We start from the raw sequence: 23,210 nt of genomic DNA, 5'->3' as shown, positions 1-23,210 counted from the left end.
GAGCTTTTTTTCAGCCAGAATTGGCCAGAACTGAGTTGTTACCTTTAAGGTGGCCACCATTGCCATCCTAAGAGAACAAGAGAGGCTTTCCTAGTGAGTTCCAGCACCTCTTTTTCTAGAAAAAGAGCACTTGTTGTAAACCAAATTACTTGTCATTGGGCCACTCTGGTCTTTTTCTAAGTTTCCATAGTGGGAGCATTTATATGGCGAAACAGTAACGATCAAAAAACAAACACAACTGCCACCATTTTGGTTTCTCAAATGTGCTGTTTCACAAACACACGACATCGTACAGGCATCCTGACAAATTGTTCTCTGAGCATTTCCTTTGGGTATACAAGGAACGCTGACTATTCTTGAAGCTGAGAGTTGGACAAAAGATCCTTCGCAGTTGCACCGTCAGCTGAAACGTTTGAACTGAGCAGCTGCTTATCTTGTGAATGGAATTTCCTGTGAGTACACTTTTTGCCCCTGTTCTTCAGAAAAAAAGAACAACAAATGTCAAGAAGCCTTGCCAATGGATCATGCCCAAATATCTTAGTGACGAGGGATATTTCACTTTCTTAAAACTGTATATTATTCTGTCTGAATAGGGGAACCATTTAAGATTGAGGGGTGGGGGCAGGCATAAGAAAAAGATTTCAGATAGAGGGGCAAAATGCCAAACAAGCTTTGGAAGCCCAATCTTGGATACATTCCCTATTAAATTTGCAAAAAACCCCAAAATGCTGCATTTGAAGAGCATTCACAGCTGCTACTTCTTTATACTTTGCATACTATAACTGTAGTAATGTTATTAACAAATATGATCCATTTTGCTTTAATTTTAGAAAGGATTTCTGTCTTTGGCATGCATAAATCCCCACTCAGCCATGAAGCTCACTGGGGGACTTTTGGTCAGTCACTCACTCTCAGCCTAACTTACCTCACTGACTGGCAACAGCTCTCCAAGATTCCAAGTTTTTATCCCAGCAAGATTTTCTCCTGGAGATTTTCTACATGGAAAGCAGATGATCTGCCTCTGAATTACGAACATTCCTCTGAATTTAGAGCAACTAGTTTAAAACACAGCTATGTTTTTCTTTTTCTCAATTTCAATCAAATCTGGTTTAGGGAAAAACACATTAAGACACAATATTTCCTAAGAAGCAGCAGGATAGATATGGATTGTGGCTAATATTGTGTGCACACTGCTTCTCAAACCAGCAGTGGGGGTACATTAGATGCAGAGTAAACAGGAGTGTGTAATTCAGCTTAAGATGGGACAAACCATTCTTGGACAGCTTCGTAGTGTCAGCAGACCTTGCAGCTTGTGTGAATCAGATTGGAATAATTACAGTTTCTGGAGTTCAAAGGCTTTATTCATGCAGGAACTATTTACAGGGTGGGTGGAGATGAGAGAAAATAGAAGACATCTTGTCTGTAGAGAAGAACAAACCAAATGGCTCAGCTTTTAAGGGTGGGGTTAGAAGTAACATTGACACACAAACAGTGCCCTCTCATGGTTTGAGTAACAGATGCCTTAACTACGAACTCAAGAAAAGGAAATGTAATTGCTTTTCTCCAACACAAAGGCATGCAATCTAATCCTTATGTTTGTGTTCTGAGCAGAGCATAATCTATTGGCTGCAGACTGGGAAGGTTTGCTCCAGATTGTGGAGTGAGCTGAAATCTTCCCCCATCCTGCTGAGGATGCTATAACCTTCCAAAATGAGAGCCCGTGTGCATGCATATGTATATGTTTACTTATAATACAAAAAATGGTCTTGATCGTATCACTTGCTTTAGACTTCTCCATGGAATCCTTAATGAGTGGCATGCCCAACCTTTACCTTATATAGGCACAACGTGTAGCTATTAAAGGCCCCTTACTTTCTTAGAAATGGACAGCTGGTGATACATATCATGACATTCATTGCAAGACAGAAGTCCCTTTTTTAATATGCCCAATTGCAAAAAAACAAACAAACTTCTGTACCTAAAAATATCCGATGAAATCAAATCTCTCTTAGCCAAAGGGGTAAAATTTCAAAGCAAGACAAAAGAATCAAGGAGTGACTGCATTTCAAGAATCCTCCATGTAAGAATTTGTAGTCATCTGTCACTCTGCAACAGTGTCTGTTTCCAAAAGCTGGCATCTCAGCTGCCATGCCACTCCTTGAAAACCACTCCACCCATAGAAATCTGAGTGTTGCATTGGGAGAGCTTCAGATAGCAGATGCCTTACTGCACTGATTGTGCAAATGTCTCCTATAGAGCACTCAAGTTTTTCCCCCCTGTGGCTGTTATTTATTGGTGCTTTAAAGGAAAGCACTGACATTTCATTAAGGCCCTTAATACAGTATGATTGCATCTTGCGCAAGGGTTATGCTTTGGGGGGTGGTGCACATATGCAAAATCGTGTATACACAACCTGCCCCCTTGGAACTACCCTGCGCAAGCAAACTTTTCTTCCAGAGCAGGCTCACCACCAAAAAAGCTGAGAGTTTTTAAACTCTCCTCCTTGCTTATTGGGCATGTCCTGCTCAGTGCGTGGGCTCTGGGGGTGCTCTCGCAAGACCTTGAAGGGACTGTCTGAGTTCCCATAAGATTTCACAAGAGCACCCCAGAGCCTAGGAAGCGAGCCAGAGAGCTTCAAAGCTCTTTCCACACCAGGAAAGCCCAGCACAAAGAAGCAGTTGATTTGGGCAATTTTGACAGCTTTCAGACACGCACAGTTGAAATCAGGTCATAGAATGGCATCCAACATAGGATTTCTCGAATCCCCAAAGGGTCCAGTCCACAGCAGCTGTGTCATAGCCACTGGTGCAGGTGGAAGACAATAACTTCCTCACCAGTCCTCTGTCTCTTGGCATTCCTTAGGTGAGCAGCTGTCGAGGCAGTTGCTGCAACGGAGAGGTCCCACCCTGGACTTCAGCTTATGTATCTCCACTATCTGAGCTGTGCGCAAGCAGGCACAGACTACATCTGAGTGTAACCTCTTCCTGCTCCTCCCTCTTCAATCCTCTTCTTGACCTGGGAGACAGAAGCAGGGGGCAGGAGGGGGAGGTGTGGAAGTCCTTGACCCAACACAGCCTGCCGTATCCCTCCCTCCTCCACCACCTGTTCTTCCCTCTCTGAATGGCCGCCAAGACCGTACAGCACCGGTCCTGAAAGACCTACATTGGCTCCCAGTACGTTTCCAAGCACAATTCAAAGTGTTGGCGTTGACCTTTAAAATCCTAAATGACCTTGGCCCGGTATACCTGAAGGAGTGTCTCCACCCCCATCGTTCAGCCCGGACACTGAGGTCCAGCTCTGAGGGCCTTCTGGCGGTTCCCTCACTGCAAGAAGTGAGGTTACAGCGAAACAGGCAGAGGGCCTTCTCGGTAGTGGCGCCCGCCCTGTTGAACGCCCTCCCAGCAGATGTCAAGGAAATAAACACCTATCTGACTTTTAGAAGACATCTGAAGGCAGCACTGTTTAGGGGAGTTTTTAATGTTTGATTGGCGGTGTATAAATGATGATGATGATGATGATTTTCTATCCTGCATCATCTCCTGCCTCTGACTGTCATCTTCTGGCTGTTACAGGCTCCCCCAGATCACTGCTCCTTTCTTCCAAGACAGTCTTGCAACTCTACTTCTGCCCAGCCACCACTGCTCAATGTCCAAACAGCCCCCAATATCCCTCTGTTGGAGGCAATATTCCACTTGCTGGAATTTTAATTGAGGAGTATGCTCATGATCCCCTCGAGAGCTTCCTATAGGCACCCGCTTGGCCACTGGGAGAGCAGGATACAAAAGCAGATGTGTTTTAGGTCCGATCTTGCCAGGCTCTTTTTATAGACTTAGGTTTAAAAGTGTCAGACTCCAAACAGTATAGAATGTCAGTTGTAATTCGCTTTGCCGCTTAACTGCAGGTGAATGATGACTCGGTAATGCTTGGAGACACTAATTGGGAAGCAGCCAAAAAGCCAAAGTATTTTAAAATTCACTGCATGAATATCTGGTCATTTCTTAGATTTGGATTATTTCTATATCGGGGTGCCTGGGCAGTGAAAGATTTCACTTGCAAAAACTGCATTCTGCATTTTTGGAAATGTGTCTCAAGTTGAAAGGGCCAACTGGCAAATCTGGCAGCTGTAGAAGAAAGCTCTTTTGTATTCACAAATAGGAAGAGGAGAAATGAATGCAAGTTATGTTGAAATGGGAATTCTAGCATTGGCTTCGTCCTCATATGAGAAGCACAGTCTGAATCTGCTTCAGTGATCTGAGTGTTCCACCTTGTGGTCAAGTCATTGAACTAGAAGTGATTCAGGAAAAACTGACAGAAAAGATCAGTGTGCAATAAATTGAAGCTTATTTTCCTTCCCATGGTTTTCCAGTATCCAGTGAGCCTGGGAGGTTCATAACATGAGCCTGGATTTGAACCCTGCTATACTCAAAGCGAGTCCAAAATCCCATGCATTGGATCAAAGTGGCTCTTTGCAGAAGCTAAGAAAATGATACAGCGCAGTATTTTTCAAAGTATGAGCTAGGGATGACCACAAGGCATTGATGCCACAGGTCTATCTTCTGGTTGCACTGAAGACTTTCAGATAGGCCAGTGCCAGTAACAACTTCCCACATGTTGGCTAGAGCAAGAGAGTGGGTCAGAGCAAGGGTTCATTTGGGTGGTGAAAACACCACGCTTCATGGTAGGCCATAAAACGAGCCCTCGGTGCCCTGACCCACGGGTCATGTTTTTACCAAAAAATCTGACAAGTCGTCCGATTCACTTGAAAAGGGTGCCAACACCTGCAAATTGCCCACTGCAAAGTTTGGCGGTACAAACAGCGCATTCCACAGTAGGTGGAAGGCAATACGGGAGGAAACTGTTGCTGTGACTTCATAGCTAGAAAACTCAGCAGAGTTTGTTTGCATATTGGGAGAAACATATTGATGGTAGAGCCGTTTAAGAATGTAACCATTTTGGAACCAATGGTTCTGCCATCTTGGCCTCACCATCAAGAAGGGTCTATCTCTTGTAAGCTTGTCCTAAGACATGGACGGTCATGTAATAGCGCTCATTTATGTCTCATAGCCAAGGAGTAATTATCACTTTGTTAGCATGGCATCTTGTATACCCTGCTTCTTTACATTTCCAACACTTATTAGATCCTGTTCTATACATTTTTGCTAATTTAACCAGATACCACCAGTGCATCATTTTCATATAATTCTCTTTTAGTAGGGTTGTATACAACAATTCATAAAATATTGCATGTCAATAAAAAGGTCATAAATGCAACAATGTGAATAATATATATATATATATATATATGCTTTCGTAGATTTTCACGGGTACAGGAATGCAGGTTTTGGTGTCCTCGGGTGTCTTCCCGTCTTCCCCAACTTTTACACGGGAAGACACCCGAGGACACCAAAACCTGCATATATATATATATATATATATATATATATATATATATATTTGCTTTCGTAGATTTTCACGGGTATAATATAATGATGAGATATAATATAATGATGAGAGTTCATATTCAACAAAACTGGAAAGTCATAGGAACTCTCTGATAGCCTTAGAGTAATTGAAAGAGAACTGAAACTGACAGAGCCTTCCATCCCTGCCTCTGACTGCAGGTTTCCACATAGGAATTTGTTTTCACAGAAAATCCATTCCTGGCCTTCCCTACAGTTTGCTTTACTTTTTCTTTACTTTTTCAATGTAATTTGAAAGTGGTGTGTGGGATGGGGAGTTGCTGCTATTGTTACGCAGACTCTATCATGTGCCAGCCCTCCAATGCCTAAGCCAAATCCAAGCTACACCTGGAATCAAGAGTTGGTGGGGCCAACCATGGTCTGCACCACAGTGAATAGGAAAAGACCAAGGAGCCACAGAGTGGACATGGTCATCTATTTAAAAAAGAAGAACAGATGAAGATTGCTCTTAGACAAAAGGCATAGTCAACAACTTGATCAGTGAGCTCCACCTGACAAACCACTTATTGGGCATTCATCTTGATTTGCTTGCTTATGCAGAAGTTAGATTCTATCTGGACTTTAAGGAGCAAGCTGGATGACAGAGCACTTTAATCCACTTTAACTGCACCATCCTAAATCTCCAGTGTACACTGCAATCCCTCCCACAAAATACTAACAAGGAAGTGTCCGCTTCCACTTGGATCAGGCTTTCTTTCTGGCTTTTCTTTCACGCTCTCCATGACCAGCTTGACAGGTCCTGGTGGATCCTGTAGGGATTTGACAAAGGAGGTATTTACCAGGTTCAGGGTATGGAGAGCCGAAAGGGGAGTGTCCAGGGCTGGCATTGCCTCGGCAAGGTCTCCCTCAAACTCCTCCTGTAATCATATCAAATATACCACATTGTCAGGATGAACAGTCCAGTGAAACAATAACTTTCCAAGAACCACCCTTTCCTTTCTTATTCCAGGTGCTGTTACTGGATCTTTACATCTCGCCCGCCCTCTGCTAAGAGAAGATTGTAGGGGTGATTTAAAAAGAAAGAAAGGGGGGGTAGCACTTGTGTCAACAGAGTCTGCCCCAAGTAAGAAACCTTTTTCTTGCAGATGCCTTGAAAGCACAACTTAGGTGCTCCTTTATTACTTCAGAGAATTCTACAAGGCAGAAATGCATAGTCCTGTTCTTTTATCTTTGTTAAGGCTGAATTGTTTCTTGTGTGGTATTTGTGGAAACATCATTGTAAGAGGTCTGAGTTATTCTTCCCCAGAATGTGTCGTTTCATTCAGGGTAGGGTCCAGGGCTGGCATTGCCTCGGCAAGGTCTCCCTCGCACTCCTCCTGTAATCATATCAAATATACCACATAGTCAGGATGAACAGTCCAGTGAAACAATAACTTTCCAAGAACCACCCTTTCCTTTCTTATACCAGGTGCCGCCACTGGATGTGCCTTCATTGGTATTGATTGAGGGCCCTCTCGGTGGCAGTTCCCCACCTGTCAAATGCACTCCCTGGTGCAACGGGAACGTGGTGACTCAGTAAGTTTTAGAACTCAGTGGGGATTTGATAACCCTGGTCTCCTCTGGCCTAACACTCTAACTCATTCTCATCCTCTCCCTTTCTTTGCTTGCTTGTGTTAATGGGGAGAGGGGTAGAGGGAGTTATTTTTTGTCTTTGGAAGATAAATGCCTCAATATTCTTCCTAGATGACTTAAATATGTCTGCCAAGGAGGTATACAGAGCCTAGCCTTCTATAGAATTCCTTAGGCAATGGATTGATCACAGCCACTGGTATGACAAGAAGGACACCTCAAGGCTTGCTATTGTTGATGTTCTGTTCCTTTCAGCAAAGGGGCCTCCGGGAGGTGGAAGGAATGATATTACCTGCATGATGTCAGATTAAATGCAATAGGACAGCCTTTCTCAACTTTGGGTCCCCAATGTTGTTGGACTACAACTCCCATCATCCCTAACTAGAAGGACCAGGTCAGGGATGGTGGGAGTTGTAGACCTACAACATCTGGGGACCCAAGGTTGAGAAGGGCTGCAAAAGGGCACCATCCTTCCCTCTAATGTTAGGATTTTAGCTAAGAAAGAGCCATGGAGAAAGAAGAAAATCTAAAGGCAATGGGGGAAATGTACAAACACAAAAGCTGGTGCCATAAGAACTGGATATGCTCATTACCCAGGGAATACTTATAATTAATTAGGGTGGGGAGGTGGAAAACACGGAGGAAGGAGGGGGTCACCCTGACTAGAAACTTTACCAAGAGTACTTCTATTAGAAGGTGAGGGGGCCCAACATCTTTCCCCCTCTAATTTCAGACTCAGATAGTTGCATGTCAATCAGTCTGAAAGAAATATGGATCAGCCTACAAATGGTAGCTCTGTGAGGGATCTCCTAACAACTTTCAACACCTTTAACAAACTACAGTTCCCAGGATTCTTTGGGGGAGGAAGCCAGGGCAATTTAAAGTGGCATAATAGCACCTTAAATGTATGGTGTAGACGTGACCTTGCCACCTTCACCAGCAGTTTCAACTGTCTGCCTGAGGTCACCAGAAGGAATGGCAAAGCTGCACTGAGACTTACTCTGCCTTCCTTCGTGTCTCACAGGGCGTTTCACAAGGCAGCTGGCCATTGTTTTCATCAGTGCCTTTGATGATCAAACTTTAGATTTGAGATTTGAGACCACTATTCTGAGGCCACTATTCTGAGGAATGTGCTTCTCTTCAAGAGAGCACATGTTGTGGTATTTATATGTGCAGAAGCTGCCCCAGGAGTTTAAACATAACACATAACTTTCTTTGGTATGATAAAACATACAGTGCTTGTTTTCTGGGGGGGGGATGTTTAGGGGTACTCTCATTTTGACTCAAGGAAATCACCATTTTATAGTTGAAATTGGGGGAAATAAATACAGTAAATGGACAAAAGTACAAAGAACATGCACTACCTCATGCTAGATTCCAACTTCTACTTCACACATTAAATGCTTGCTCAGTCTGAGACTCAGGAAATGAGGCCGCCATCGGGGGTAGTAACAGAATTGAGGATTCACCGTGCTAGAGAAGAAAATAAAATGTTTAAAATTTTTAGTTTCTTCCGTTTGATTCACAAAATGTTTAGGGGTGTGAGTACCTCTGCGTTCCCCCCAGAAAAAAGCACTGAAAACACACACACACACACACACACACACACACACACGAGAAACTGGCAGACTTACGAGATTTTACCTACTTATTCTGAGGCACATAGCTGTATAAAACGCACAGCAAAACTCCCTCTCTCACTCTCTGCACTTGATAACAGACCTAACTGAAAAGAACTGCCTGCTGTGGTGACATCCTAGGATTCCACACCACATCAATTCTTTCCATAATGCATTTTCCCCAACAATATCTAGCCACTATTTACCACTGCCACTGCTCTTGCTATAGAATCCTATACTGTTGTGTGTTTGTTATCTGAAATGACACTTGATTTAGGATCAGGAGGTTGATAAAAAAACCTTCATGGTTAGCAAAATAGAAAGCTGTTGTTGGTCCATCTAACTTAGTGCTATCTCCACTGACCATAGCTGTCAAGTGTCTCTTATTTGGCGGGACAGTCCCTTATCCCAGCGCCATGTCCCGCTGCTGTCCCTTATTGATGAGGCTTCATTTGGCTGCTGGCTGGGCTTTCTGCCTTTGGCTCAGAGAGGCTCAGAAGTTGAACATACCTGTGCCCAGAAAATCCCTTATTTTGGCTGCTGATCCCTTATTTTCGAGGCTGCTGGTCCCTTATTTTCAAATCTGTAAGTTGACAGCTATGGCACTGACTGGCGGCAGCTCTCCAGGGTTTCAGGTGTTGGAGATGCCAGGGACTAAAATGCAAAGCCACGTGCTCTGCCATTGAATTATGAATGGGGATGGGGGAGAAATAATGAGGAATATCCAATTAATCCATTGTCTCAGTACAAGGATTTCTGCTTGTGCAGTGGAACTTCCCCTAGATATGTTGCTCCAACCCTTTGGAGCAGATTTGGGGAGGGTTTGGGATAGATGCCTGGACGGAGGACTTGTGCAAAAGGAAATCTTTTGCACTTTCCCAATCTTAACAAGGAAGCTGGCCGGCCAGGCTACGTATGCAAAATGAGCACTCACACTTTACATTGTGGGTGCCCTTTGCGGGATAGTGTGTGGTGCTACAGTTCCCAGGGAGTATTGGCAAACAGGGGCAGGCTTGCCTCTCAGTGTTAATTTCTGGAGGTTTACGCCCAGCCTCAGTAATCAAGTTTCTTGCTGGGAGGTGGGGCCAGCCCCATTTTTATAAATAGGGGGTGGAGCCAACAATAACCAGAGAGGCACAGAGTGGCCAGTACTTGGGGTCCCATTTCCTTTTCCACGTTTCCTTCTCCCCTATCATACCTCCTGCCATGGAGCCAAGCTGCCTTGACAGCTCTTTGTTATTAATTCCCCCCCTTCCTGTTGCTTACTGCTGGTGAGGCCTGTTAGGCCTTCCATTGTTCGGGGGCCTGCAGCCTAGCAAAGCCAATTGAGGCCTTCCTTTGTTCCCTGCCAGCCACTGGATTGCAGTGGGGGGTCTGTGGCCTACTGAGGCCTAGTGAAGCCTCCAATTGTTCCCTGGCAGATGCTGGATTGCAGCGAGAGGGCTGTGGCCTAGTGAAGCCTCCCTTTGTTCCAGGGCAGCCGCTGTTGGGGTGCTATTCCCGGCGCATGGTATTTGCCCAATTTTTTGCTGGGCCCTCTGTGGGACCGGGGTTGGTCTGGATGACCTCTGGGGTGCCCCCTTGCAAATTGGATTTGTCTACCTGCCATTTATAGCCTTGTGCATTGGCTTGCTAGCATTCATGTCATTTCATTCTCTCTTGTTTCTGGCCTGCTCTAGTCTCGCAGCCTGGGCCTTGCCCTGTGGCAGACACGTGTTAATTTATGAGAGCCTGCCCTGAGGAGCCTGGCCAGTTCCTTGTTCATGCATCCAGCCACCCTTTAACTCATTACTGTAGCACCCTGCTTGTGGTTAACGCTTAGCTGGAATGAAATATTCAACGCAGAAATAGAGAAATTAAAATAATAATTTATTTGTCAGACAAATAAATGATAGGCACAGTGGTATATGGTTACCAAAGCTCTGCCCATCCTCCAGCCCTGATGGCCAGCACTTATATTTCCTCAGCCCAGCCCCCTTGCTCCTCCTTTGGCTGCCTCTGTCCAATCAGCCTGGTTGAAATTCCTATTGGCTGTTTGCTAGAACCAATCATAAAAGATACACCCATTTCCTATTACCTTTTATGGGAGACAAAGAGCTATATTTCCTTCTATCCATAAATGGCAGACAAGTAGCCATATATCTTACATTTGCTTCGACAAGGCACCTTAATTACCAGATCACCTTTTGCCCTTGTTGCCCCTCCATTCCAAAATAGATGGCTAAAACAGATGGCTCATGGTCTTACATTTTTCTTAAACAGAGATCTTGGGTTCACATTCTCACACACCATCAATGAAATAAGAATCTAACATAAGAATCTAACATTTCTTACTTTCTAAATCCTTTGCATAATTACATTTAAGCCAACAAATCTCATACATTAACATAGATAGCTTTTTAGAAGAAAAGGCATTTTCAAAGTAAAACTCTTCAGTTTACACCCCCCTTTTCCGGCTAGCTGCTTTTCCCATTAGCTCTTGCCCTTTGACCTTAGGAAAATGTGGCTAAAGCCTAATGGGAGGCACATGGTATTATTTTCTGTTAAACAATAAATCCTACTATTTACTAACTCTTAATTAGTGTTTTTGCAGCTTGATTGTATTCTGTAATATGTGGGGTCAGTGTAACCTTTGCTCCCAGCCTATAATTCCCTTTTACAACTTTGAGAATTTTGGCTCCTGCTATAAATCAGGGGGGCCCTTGTCCAGGAGGATAAACATCTGCCAAAGTCCTTAGCCAGCTGGTTTTCTGCCTGGCATAAAACATACAAACATTTGCAAATATATCTTTAAGCTCATTTTAAAATACAGGCCTTGATCAGATGCCTCATTACCAGTTCACAGGAGTGCCCTGTGAGTGAGCTCTTGTTGTGCGACATCAGGCATGGCCTGATGGAGTGGTTGGAGGTAAGGTGAATGGTTTTCCGGATGTAGGTGGTCTTGGCAAGACTGCAAACTCATGGTCTCAGGTGGCGGTTATGGCCCTGGGTGGAATCCTTTAGTCTTTTCTTCCCTATATGGTGGGAGGCAGGGCGTGAAGTGGTGACTCACCCCACTGCGGCAGTAGTTCCAGGGTCCCCGTCTTAAAGAGGTTATATATATGGGTGTCACTGACCCTGCACTGAAAGGTCATCAGTGAACTACCCTGCGTGCGGGGATATGGGCTTGGCTGCCTGCTACACATATGTCTCGCAGAGCACCCCCATATCCCATTTACTCTGAGGAGCCCCAGTTCCCCCCGGCTGGGGTGCTGGGGGGGGGGTACACGCCCAAGACCTAAGCCAAAGTCTTCCTACATTTGGAAGTTTAATAAAGTTGTGGCCTAATTTTATTTCTTCCTTATGATCCCTGGGGGCTGTGGCTGTCGCCGCCTGGTCATGCAATGCATATGCTACACTGGTTCTGGCCTGGGGGAACGCTCTGCCTCATGAGACCAGGGCCCTGCAGGACCTGATTTCTTTCCGCAGGGCCTGTAAGACAGAGTTGTTCCGCCTGGCCTTTGGCTTGGAATCATCTTGATCCCCTCCCCCTCTTTCTTTCCTCCCCCTCTCTCCTCCTGTGATGGAACTCCTATTTGGGGACTTCCCTGGTTTTTTTCTGGCCCATGTAGGAACAGTCTGGATAGTTTGCCTTGGTGAACACTTGACGTTTTCATTCCCAAAAAAGTTTTTGATTTGAGTTTCTACTGAAATGAGGTTGCAATTTAATGTTGTATTTTAATCTTGTTTTTTTAAGTTATATTTGAATCAATTGTTTTTATACCTGGTTTTAGCCGCCGTGAGCCCGGTCTTGGCCTGGGAGGGCGGGATATAAATAAAATTTATTATATTATTATTATTATTACTTAGGTAATCAGTGCGCAAAATGCATATATTTCTGAAAATAACATACAGAAATGAATTATATTGGGGGAAATGGCTTGCAAAAATGGATATAGTAGGCAAATATATACAAAAGTGTGCATGTTAGGGGAAATTAGCACTCAAATGCTAATGATTATTATTATTTTTTGGCCGGGGGGGGGGGGTATTGCAAACCAGTGTGGAAATCAGCAGAACTGAACATAAAATTGGGGAAATGAGAAACCAAAATTAACAGATTTGCTCATCCCTCGTGATGTCTGCAACTCTTCACCATGGCAAAGTGGGAGAAGAGAACCTAGGGGTGGGGCATGTTGGAAAGAAAGGTCAGGGTTACATTTAACTTTTTTGCTCCTTTTCAAAGGATTGGCAAAACGATGGCTGCGGAAAACCTCCTCCTGACTCCTTCAAAATCTCACTACATCTTCAACCTGCACGATTTCTCCCGGATCATCAGAGAAGTTTTGCTCTGCCACCATACCCAGTTGCAGGTGTGAAAGCTACACTTGCTTTTATTTCATCAAATAGGGGCACCATCATCACCATAAAATTTAGCTTCTAGGGATTCTGGCTGCGAAGGAAAAGCCTGAGCTGAAAGAGAAGAACAAGCTGATTGTAGAAAGTGCAGCAAACAAGAAACAGCTGGAGGAGATTGAAGGCGAAAGCCTGGAAGTTCTTTCCAATTCAGAAGGAAATATCTAAGAAGATGAAACAGCTATTAAAATCATCTCTTCCTCCAAAGACTTGTCTGAAGAAATCTCTGAAAAGCAAGAAATTACCACTATTACTGAAATAGAAATAGATACCAGCTGAATTGGGGTACAAGCCAGTGGCCATTCATTTAGCAATAGTTGTCTTCTGCGTGTCTGATCTGGCTGACATGGAACCAATGTATCAATACAGTGGTACCTCGCAAGACAAATGCCTCGAAAGATGAAAAACTCGCAAAACGAAAGAGTTTTTCATTTTTTGAGTTGCTTCGCAAGACGGATTTCCCTATGGGCTTGCTTCGCAAGATGAAAACGTCTTGCAAGTTTGTTTCCTTTGTCTTGCAAGTTTGTTTCCTTTTTCTTAAAACCGTGCATTCACTTTGAGGAGCAACTCATAGCATGCGGTGTGGTAGCCTTTTTTGAGGTTTTTGAAGACTTTGGTGATTTTTGAAGCTTTTCCAAAGTCCGTGCTTCACAAGACGAAAAAATCGCAAGACGAAAAAACTCCCGGAACGAATTAATTTCGTATTGCGAGGCACCACTGTATTCCCTGATATGGTTTATTAACTGCTATGTCCAGTCTCTTGCCAATAGCAGGAAAAGTCACGTTTTGGAAGAAAGGAATGACTTAATAATTGAACATTTAACAATCAGCATCTACAACGACTGCCGATTCCCGTTTGAGAAGGTCAAGCTTCTTTTCTCCTTCCTTCTGACTATAGGGATCGTTAAAGGGAGAGATGAGATTAATGGTGAGGTCTGGCGTTTCCTACTGACAGGTGAGGTTGCGCTCAAGAACCCGGATGCGAATCCTGCCCCAGAGTGGTTGTCTGACAAATCATGGGCTGAAACTGTGCATTCCTCAGGGCTGAAAAACTTGCATGGGCTGTTGCATCATGTGGAGTCCAATGTTGTGGAGTGGAAAACGATTTATGGTTCTGCCAAACCTCATGAAGTAGAGTTTCCTGGTGAATGGAATCTGGTCACAGGTCTTGACTGCATGGTCATTCTCCGATGCCTGAGACAAGATAAAATCATCCCAGCTACCCAACTCTTCATTGCAGACAATATTGAACCCCCACCTCTGATTTTTGTTCTGTTGCCAGGTGCTGATCCCATGGCAGGTGAGGTTTCTTAAATACCCAACATGAAATCCTTCTTTTATGATACTGCCTTTCCAGTTGAACAAGGCTATAATCTGCATCTTTCACTACCCACACCCTGAGCAGCAGCTCAAACTCTGACCCAGAGGAGGAGTGCACAGCCAGATTTTTTTAAAAAAATGGCAGTGCAAGCAGATGAGGAGGAGGAGTGTGGATTTGATATCCCACTTTATTACTACCCTAAGGAGTCTTAAAGCAGCAAACAACCTCCTTTCCCTTCCTCCCCCAAGACAAACACTGTGAGGTTAGTGAGGCTGAGCGACTTCAGAAAAGTGTGACTAGTCTAAGGTCACCCAGCAGTTGCATGTGGAGGAGCGGGGAAGCGAACCCGGTTCACCAGATCACGAGTCCATTGCTCTTAACCACTACACCACACTGGCTCTCAATGAGGTGCTGGACCCAGACCTGGGTCCCCCATTCTAAACTCGAGCCAGAGATTCCATGTCCAGTGGCAGTAATGCTTCTCAATGCCAGTTGCTGGAAACCACAGAAGGCAACAGTGCTGCTGTGTTCAAGACTTACTTGCAAGTTGCCCACAGGCATCTGGTTGAGCATTATGAGAGCAGGATTCGGGACTAGATGGGTCATTGGTTCTTATTATGCTCTTATGAGACTCCCAAACTGGGATCCCCAGAGACAGCATCTCCAGGGTCAGATTCATCTGTAGGTCTAACCTTCCCTTCTGCCCCAGGGCATGTTTTCCAGCACACAAAATGCAGCCAAGGGAACTCAGCAGAGAAAGACCACAGTTCATGGTACCCTTTTCATGGAGAGGTTCACAGGTTCAGTTGCTGGCATCTCCAAGTAAGGCTAGGAGAGAAATCTGCCTTAAGCCACGGAGAGCTGTTGCCAGTCCGTGTTACCCTAACTGGGCTAGATGAACCCATGTTCTGACTCTGTATAAATAAAGTAGCTTCCTACTGACATTCCTTAATTTATCTGTATGTTGTGTGCAGAAGTCTTTGCAACAGCAGCTTGCCTGAAAGTCCTCAAAAAAGCACTTTAATAATAATAATTTTCTTTGTACCCCACCCTTTGACTGTGTGGCACCATGAGCAGCTTCCAACATATATAAAAACATAATAAAACATTGCATGGCTGCCTTCAGATGTCTTCTAAAGGTGACAGTTACTTTAAATGAGAAGATTCGGTTTGGGTTTCTTGAATAGCGTTCCTGACACTAAAACCCTGCACATTTATTAAAACAATTTGTATTTAAATATTTGACCCTAGGCTTGATGATCTCAGCATGGAAAGCATCCAGACTACTTCACTTGGCCAGGGCCAAGGAACAATCGCAGCAAAGATGATTAATCAGGCTATCGTCGATGGGACTTGGGTTGTGCTGCAGAACTGCCATCTCTCAACCAGCTGGATATCTGCTTCAGGAAAAAAATGGTGAAGAGGTCATAGTACCTGAGAGTACTCATGACAGGTACGCTACAACAGCAGCAAGAATACTTATTGCAAAATATTGGAAGACACAAGATTTACCCACTCTGGAAGAATGGCAGATGAAGGTGATGGATTACATGGAATTGGCGGAAATGACTGGCAGGATCCGAGATCAGGGAGAAGAGTCAGTGGAAGAAGACTGGAAGAAATTTAAAGACTATCTACAGAGACATTGTAAAATTAATGAATCTTAGAATGATGTTGGATTGAAATTAAGTGGTTTCTAGCTGCAATGGTATAAAAGAATATGAAAAAATGGTTTTTTATAAGTAAAAATTCAAGGTTATAATAATTTAAGATTAAAGATCTGGGTAGAATAAAGAGGGAAAGAAACTGCTGAGCTAATAAATTGAATTGGAATACAAAAAAGGGAGGTCCGAGGAGGTCCGAGAAACAAGTAAATGAAAAATAATGTGATGATTGATTGTTTTTAACAACTTTTATTTTGTACTTTTTCTTTTTTCTTTTTCTATTTTGTAATGTAAAATCTTAATAAAAATTTTATTTTTTTAAAAAAAGAGAGTACTCATGACAGGTTCAGGCAAGAATTCAGTATCTATTAATCAGTCTAAATGAATGCTGTACAAATCCTGTTTCCTGGGCTCCAGACACCCTCTTATGCTGATCAGGAAAGGGGTGCAATGAAAGTTCTAATCCCCTGGGGCTCTGGGGTCACAGAGAAAGTGGCAGCAGGCTTTTTTTTTTTTAAAAAAAGGGCAATATTAGGTAAATATCTCTTCCCAGTGTGGTCATGTCAGATAATATCAAAGTGAACAGCAGGGTCATGCAGGTAAGGTCAGGCTCCTTAGCATGTGCCTCAATTTAGCAGTATCAAGTTCAGGGCCAAGGTCAAATATACAGGTTAGGATATAAAGCCTTTAACAACTTGTCCCTAGTTTACTTGTGAGATTTCCTTATCCTATATATGCCCATGCAACTGCTTGGATCTGTGGAACTGGCACTGTTACAAGTGCCACATAATACTTGATCCGCATTTGTAAGAAATTGATATTTTCAGATGGAATTCCCAAGCAGGTACCTTCACTCGACACTTTTTGGAGCCTGCTAAAAACATCCATAAATGTAGAATCTTGACATACCTTTTAATTTGCTCCCTGCCCATCGTTGATCTTATTTATTTTTCAATAGTTGTTTCCTTTTTTTAGATGATTTTATGGTTTTTTGTAAGCTGCTTTGAGCTTTTCTTGCAATCAAGTGGTGTATAGATCTTAAGAAATAAATAAAAATAAAAATACACCCAGATTTAGGCAAGCCCTATCAGGACCATGGACAGGTCCTGTGACCTCCAGTGGCTGCAGTTTTCTCTTGATTGTGGTTAATGGGTGGATGTTGTCTCAGCAAAGAGGTTGAGGTTGGCAAACCCTGCCCTGCAATTAGCCCTCCCTTTGCAGAGGAGCTGGCTGTGTTCTTTAAAGGGCTATTGTCCACTTCCATAAATGCTAACATCTACAAGTCTGAAAGATGAAATGCTACTGGGGACTCATCCTAAGGGTTTGAGTCACAAACCCCACCTGAGCCAACTCATAGAGGGCCATCACAAACCCCACCTCAGCCCACTCCCAAAGGGCCATCACAAACCCCACCTCAGCCGTCCCACAAAGCAACATCACAAACGCCACCTCAGCAGACTCACAAAGCACCATCACAAACCCCACCTCAGCCCACTCACAACAGACTATCACATACCCCACCTCAGCCCTCTCACAAATGGCCATCACAAACCCCACCTCAGCCCTCTCACAAAGCACCATCACAAACCCCACCTCAGCCCTGTCACAAAATGCCCTCACAAACTCCATAGTATATTGGGATTTGTGACAAAACCCCATCATCCCTAGTAATGCAAGGCCAGCTAACATCTGGCTGCTTATTAAAAGTGTCCCACTGTAGGTTCCAATTCCCCCCTGAGCCCACTGTATGAGGGCTCCGGTCACCTTGTGAGCAGAGTCTTATTTAGTCTTCTGTTTTAAACAGACAGTATCTCTGCATGCTCTATAAACACCTTACCATTTCATTCAAATGCGTTGTTTCTATTCCTAGGCGAATCTAACTATGGTAGGAGATTACTCGACAACAAGGACAGGCTTCTCCAGCTCTCTGTTCTTTCCAATTGCATATTGTAAAGATGCAGAAGTCCTGGAAAACTATCAGCTTTCCCCAGAGGGGGAATATTTTGTAAAAAGTCCATTCTTTTGGGAGGAGTGGGTTTGTTGTTCAAGGCCTCCCAATCACCTTGACTGCACAACCGGGATTTGCTGGGATGTGGCTGAATCCCACCCAAGACTAACGCTGGTCTGGAACAAAAAAAATTCCTTCCAGTAGCACCTTAAAGACCAACTAAGTCAGTTCTTGGTATGAGCTTTCGTGTGCATGCACACTTCTTCAGATACGTCCTCTTTGCTGGAAGTCCTCTTTGCTTTGCACCCAGTTTTATTTCTTGGGTTGAGCCCAACTCTTTGCTTTGTCATTTCATTCAACTTCGCTTCTGGCTTTCCCCAGTTCCTACCTTGGCTTTCATTTTTGGGTCAGGGTCATGGGCTTGAGCCCCTGCATTGCAGGATGTTGAACTAGATGGCCCTCTCTTCCATTCTAGCTCTATGATTCTTTGATTCTATTAACTTCATAATCCGTCCATTCCTGTGTAAGGTCTTCCTTGCCCTCTGCCTTCCCCTCGCTGCCCCAGATATTAATCTTCTGGTGGTTTTTAGCCCCATCTGCAGCAGACATTTAAAGCAATGTCATACCTATTTACACAGTCATGAATTCCCCCTCCAAAATCCTGGGAACTGGAGTTTATTAAGGGTGCTGAGAGGCTAGTTCCTCTTCCTAGGGAACTCTGGAGCTTGCAGCTCTGTGAGGGGAACACAGCTATTAGATTTTGGGCATATATTGATGGATCACAAAGTTTATTTGAGTCTCCTACTTTTATTTTATTTTTTTCCCTATTTTGTTTTATGTTGCTGTTTGATTAGTCAGGACACACACAATCACAATCACCCTCTTTTGTTTATTTTCTTTGGGACAGACAGCCACAGCAGCTTAGAACGCAGTAGGATAGATAAGGCACAACTTCAAAGGAGAAAGCTATTATTATAGTCAGTTGGACAGGAAGAAATGACTGGATTGGATATAGAAGAAAGAAGAGGATGAGTCAAATATAAAACATGGGCTGCATGTCGGAAAATTTGTTCCACCCTTGAGCTTTTGCCGTAACCAGATAGTAATATTGGCTCGGCTAATTAGGCCATACAATACCTTATTGCACAAGCTCACTTGCCTTATGGATATGCTTTGCAGTATTCAAGCTTTTAGTTCCTTTAAGGCCAGAACTCAAAAGATGGAGATTCAAAGGGGGACAACATATATCTCATGCAGTGAATAGGCTGGACACATTTTAGAGGACGTGTGCAATGACTGACATTCTGGGGAAGAGTAACTCAGGCCTCTTACAATGATGTTTCCACAAATACCACACAAGATACAATTCAGCCTTAACAGAGATCAAAGAACAGGACTCTGCATTTCTGCCTTGTAGAATTTTCTGAAGGGATAAAGGAGCACCTACGTAAGTTGTGCTTTCAACATCTGCAAGAAAAATGTTTCTTACTTGAGCCAAGTGCTACCAAGAGCACAAAACACTTGGAGAAGTGTTCATAAGCTGCTGTTCCCCGCATCACCCTATTCAAATGAAACAGCTCCGGCTGACCTGTGTTATTCCTATGGCAGCCCGAGACACCACTGTCCTGATAACCTTAGGTGGGTTATCCCATGCTTTGTCTGGAGTTTGTCTGCCCCATTGTAAGACTCAGCTGCCAGCTCAATTGGCTGCTGTACGTGGAATGGGATTGAAGATTCACCGTTTTGTTTTTGCTTTTTGCTTCAGGCAGCAAAATGTATTAGTCTGGCTCTGCATATTGACTGATAGCAAACTGTTCCTATTGATAATAATGCAACTTTTGCTGCATTTGAAAGCCATTTACTCTTTTCCAAGTTCCAGGCTGATGACTTATTCATGGGGCCAGTTCAGCCTGGTTTGGAATTTCTTTGCCATCATTGCAGGGTCATGGCTAAGACATCCCCCATCCATCTCACTCTTTCCATGATGACACTGTATATTGCTTTGCTTGATAAGGATCCTGTGAGCTTCAACTTCCCGCTCACCCACCTCCACCTTGTTGCACCCTAAGACTGGGGGAGCAACTGCGTTAGTTCTCCCATCTCATTTGTGCCCTAGAAAGATATGGAAATGTCATGGAGGAAGCCCATGTTGAGCTGCGTCCAGCTTAAAGTGCAGAGCACACTGGTATGTTATGCAAAGGAATGAACTGGGGAAAGGTAAAACTGTAGTAAAGCACATGTGCTGCTGTTCTGGAATTTTTGTTCTGGAATTATTCTAGTTCACCCAGAATTCAGGAAGACTGGGATGTAGGAATGCTCTGGCTAAGCAATAGGTGGCAAAATACAATTTCTAATCAGGCAGTTCCAATCCTCCCCTTTGCTTTACATCTTGCAGTACTTTCATTTTAACTTGTGGTTTTTTTCATTGTCACAACACCTAGATAAACCCATTTTGCCATTCTTTAAATAGTGAATCAGTCGCAAGAGGTATTATTTGGGGGGAAAAATCATTCTAGGCGAAACATTCATTTTTATCACTGAAATTTTGCCTAGCAATGACAATTTTAACTTTTCCCATCTTGGCATAATAATTCAAGACAGGGGTGCCAGATTACATCACAATCCAATGTTAAGTTTATATTGGGGTTATCTGGTGTGTAGAGGGCATTTCAGCAAATGAGCTGCAAATAGGTAAGTTGTTAGGTGAGCAGCCTGGGCGGGAAAGTGTTCTGGGATTTAAAAGCTGTCTAAAAACAATATTCATCTGCTTTTCTTTTTTCATAGATTACGATGTTGATTTTCTGGATAATTCTCTTGGTTTCAATTTCTGGCACCAAGCATGCTGAGGTAAGAAAAAAATGTGACTAGGGTAGGGCTCGCCGATACAAAGATCGGCAGTTTGAATCCCCATGACGGGGTGAGCTCCTGTTGCTCGGTCCCTGCTCCTGCCAACCTAGCAGTTCAAAAGCATGTCTAAGTGCAAGTAGATAAATAGGTACCGCTCTGGTGGGAAGGTAAACGGCGTTTCTGTATGCTGCTCTGGTTTGCCAGAAGCGGCTTAGTCATGCTGGCCACGTGCCCAGAAGCTGGATGCCATCTCCCTCAACCGGTAAAGCGAATTGAGCGCCACAACCCTAGAGTCGTCCGCGCCTGGACCTAACAGTCAGGGGTCCCTTTACCCTTTACCTTTAAAGGTAAAACATTTGCATTTATTGCTAAAAATTTCTAAAAATGCCCCCCCTTTCACTGGCAGAGGAAGAGGAGTGCAGGGGGAGCACACCACCCCAGGCAGCATGATCCTGGCAGGGTGCCATTGCAGCTGCCCCTACGCTGGGCAGCCCACCCCCACAGGCAGCGCTTCCCGCCCCCAGGACGCACGCCCCGCCCCGCCTTCTCTCTGCCCCCCGGTGCCGGAGCATGAAGCTCCACCATTGCCCCTTTTGTGGGTGGGGTCACAAGAGAGTGAGTGTGATGCAGTTAGCGTGTTAGGCCGGGGGGGACCAGGGGTATCAAATCCCTACTGAGAATATATTTGATGTCATTACAGGAGGAGTGCGAGAGCGACCTCGTGGAGCGAATGCCCGCCCTGGAAGGTCCTTTTTCGGCTCTCCATACCTTGAAGCTGACAAATACCTCCTTTGTCAACTCCTTGAAGACTTCTGACAAAGAGAATTTCCTCCCAGCTGTAATGAAGAGAAGTAGAGAGAAGTTGTGGACTTTCAGCCATGTGGACTTTCAGCCATCTTTCATAGAGCCAGCTGTATCATCTGCCTGCAAAGGCTTGTGCCAAGGAGTTGGATCCATGGAAGCGTACGACCGGGTGGCAAAGGTGGTGGCCCCAAAACATCAAGAACTCAGGAAAGAGGAAGGGTTGCTCACTCTACTGATGCAGAAGCTCAATACGGACAGAGACGAACTAAAGAAAGTAATTGACTGCCTCTAGGACCTGAACAATGAACTTGAATCACTTAATAACCGGAAGAAAGAACTTGAAAACAGCATCGAGGAATGCTCTCAGAAGCTGGAAAGGGCTGAAAAGATGAGCTTGGGAGGAAAGGAGGATAGGGGCACGGAAGCAGCAAACTATAAGCTTTCCATTATCAAGGTGTCTGACTCCACTTACGTAAGGACTTTGGAGAACGCCATCCAGTTTGGAACCCTAGTCTTGCTTGAAAATATCGGCGAGGAAGAGTTGGGTGCCATCTCAGAGCCAGTGCTGCTAATGGCAACTTTCAAACAGCAGGGTGTAGAGTACAGGAGACTGAGAGAGAACGTTCTTGAGTACTCAAGCAATTTCAAGTTTTTACTCAATGGATTTCAAGTGGAATACTACTTGGAGGAGTTTGATCAGGTCACCAAGGCGCTCCTGACAGCTCTTCAGCCGACATGGATTCAGACCTCCGCAGAAACGGAGAAAATGGTGGTTCTCTTAGAAAAAGTAACCACTGAGGTTTCTGATGCCAAGGAGCAGCTAGTGGGTGCAGATGAAAAGGAAGCCAATGAAGCGGCCGCTCTTGCCCAGGTTTTCAGGTCATTGTGCTGTGCAGCCTGGTGCTCCCTCCCCATCCTCTACTATGCCAACTTACCTGAGAGTAAGCCCCCTTGAACCCAAGAAGACTGAAAAAAGAGGCACACACAGAGCTGCACTGTCAGCACATGATGTTCCCTTCCACGTTTGGTTTTTAATGAAAGAGCAGCAATTAAGAGGGGATGTTCACACATGATGTTGCTGAGAGAGGATTCAACCCCTTGTGGCCCCTCACCCGTTCTGATCTGCCTCCCCAGGGTTGCTATTTATCCCAGAATTAAAAGTAATATTGGGCTAAAAATGCCCTCCTTTTGTGGGGTCACAAGTGAGTGAGTGTGATGCCGTTGAGTGTTAGGCCAGGGGAGACCAGGGTTCCAATCCACACTGAGTTCTAAACTCACTGGGTGAGCCTGTTCCCATTGCACCTGGGAGTGCATTTGACAGGTGGGGAACTGCCACTGAGAAGGCCCTCAATCAATTCCAATAAAGGCACATCCAGTGGCAGCACCTGGAATAAGAAAGGAAAGGGTGGTTCTTGGAAAGTTATTGTTTCACTGGACTGTTCATCCTGACTATGTGGTATATTTGATATGATTACAGGAGGAGTGCGAGGGAGACCTTGCCGAGGCAATGCCAGCCCTTCCGGCTCCCCTTGCCCTGAACCTGGCACATACCGTATTTTTTGC

General features: G+C 44.4%; 2 protein-coding genes across 17 annotated transcripts in view; one reads left to right on the top strand and one right to left on the bottom strand.

Moving 5' to 3' along the window:
- Positions 1-6,568: 6,568 nt before the first annotated feature.
- Positions 6,569-23,210, bottom strand: part of LOC310848329 (dynein axonemal heavy chain 3-like) — a 622,604-nt gene continuing 605,962 nt past the window's right edge. Inside the window, exon 5 of one of the 2 annotated variants that reach the window (XM_083747300.1) lies at positions 6,569-6,796. In XM_083747300.1, the coding sequence (XP_083603426.1) occupies positions 6,713-6,796 (84 nt within the window). In that variant the 3' untranslated portion in view covers positions 6,569-6,712. The remainder of the gene's footprint in view (positions 6,797-23,210) is intronic. The other variant, XM_083747301.1, reaches the window with a different exon arrangement.
- LOC310848397 (dynein axonemal heavy chain 3-like) lies at positions 9,169-21,644 on the top strand. 15 transcript variants are annotated; one of them, XM_083747449.1, is made up of 7 exons: positions 9,277-9,581; positions 12,894-13,020; positions 13,962-14,018; positions 14,106-14,363; positions 15,636-15,800; positions 20,781-20,843; positions 21,544-21,644. In XM_083747449.1, exons 1-5 carry the CDS (start codon positions 9,501-9,503, stop codon positions 15,710-15,712), a joined length of 600 nt encoding a protein of 199 aa, XP_083603575.1. In that variant the 5' UTR covers positions 9,277-9,500; the 3' UTR covers positions 15,713-15,800; positions 20,781-20,843; positions 21,544-21,644. The 15 variants fall into 15 exon arrangements, 4 of the variants coding, with proteins under 4 accessions (XP_083603575.1, XP_083603574.1, XP_083603572.1 ...); XM_083747448.1 differs by having other exon boundaries at positions 13,962-14,363; positions 15,651-15,800; XM_083747446.1 differs by having other exon boundaries at positions 13,962-14,363.

The sequence above is a fragment of the Podarcis gaigeae genome (assembly GCF_964106915.1).
Source record: "Podarcis gaigeae genome assembly, chromosome: 7".
Classification (NCBI taxonomy): domain Eukaryota; kingdom Metazoa; phylum Chordata; class Lepidosauria; order Squamata; family Lacertidae; genus Podarcis; species Podarcis gaigeae.
Note: the sequence above shows the minus strand (reverse complement) of the source record. Positions and strands in the feature narration are given on the sequence as shown.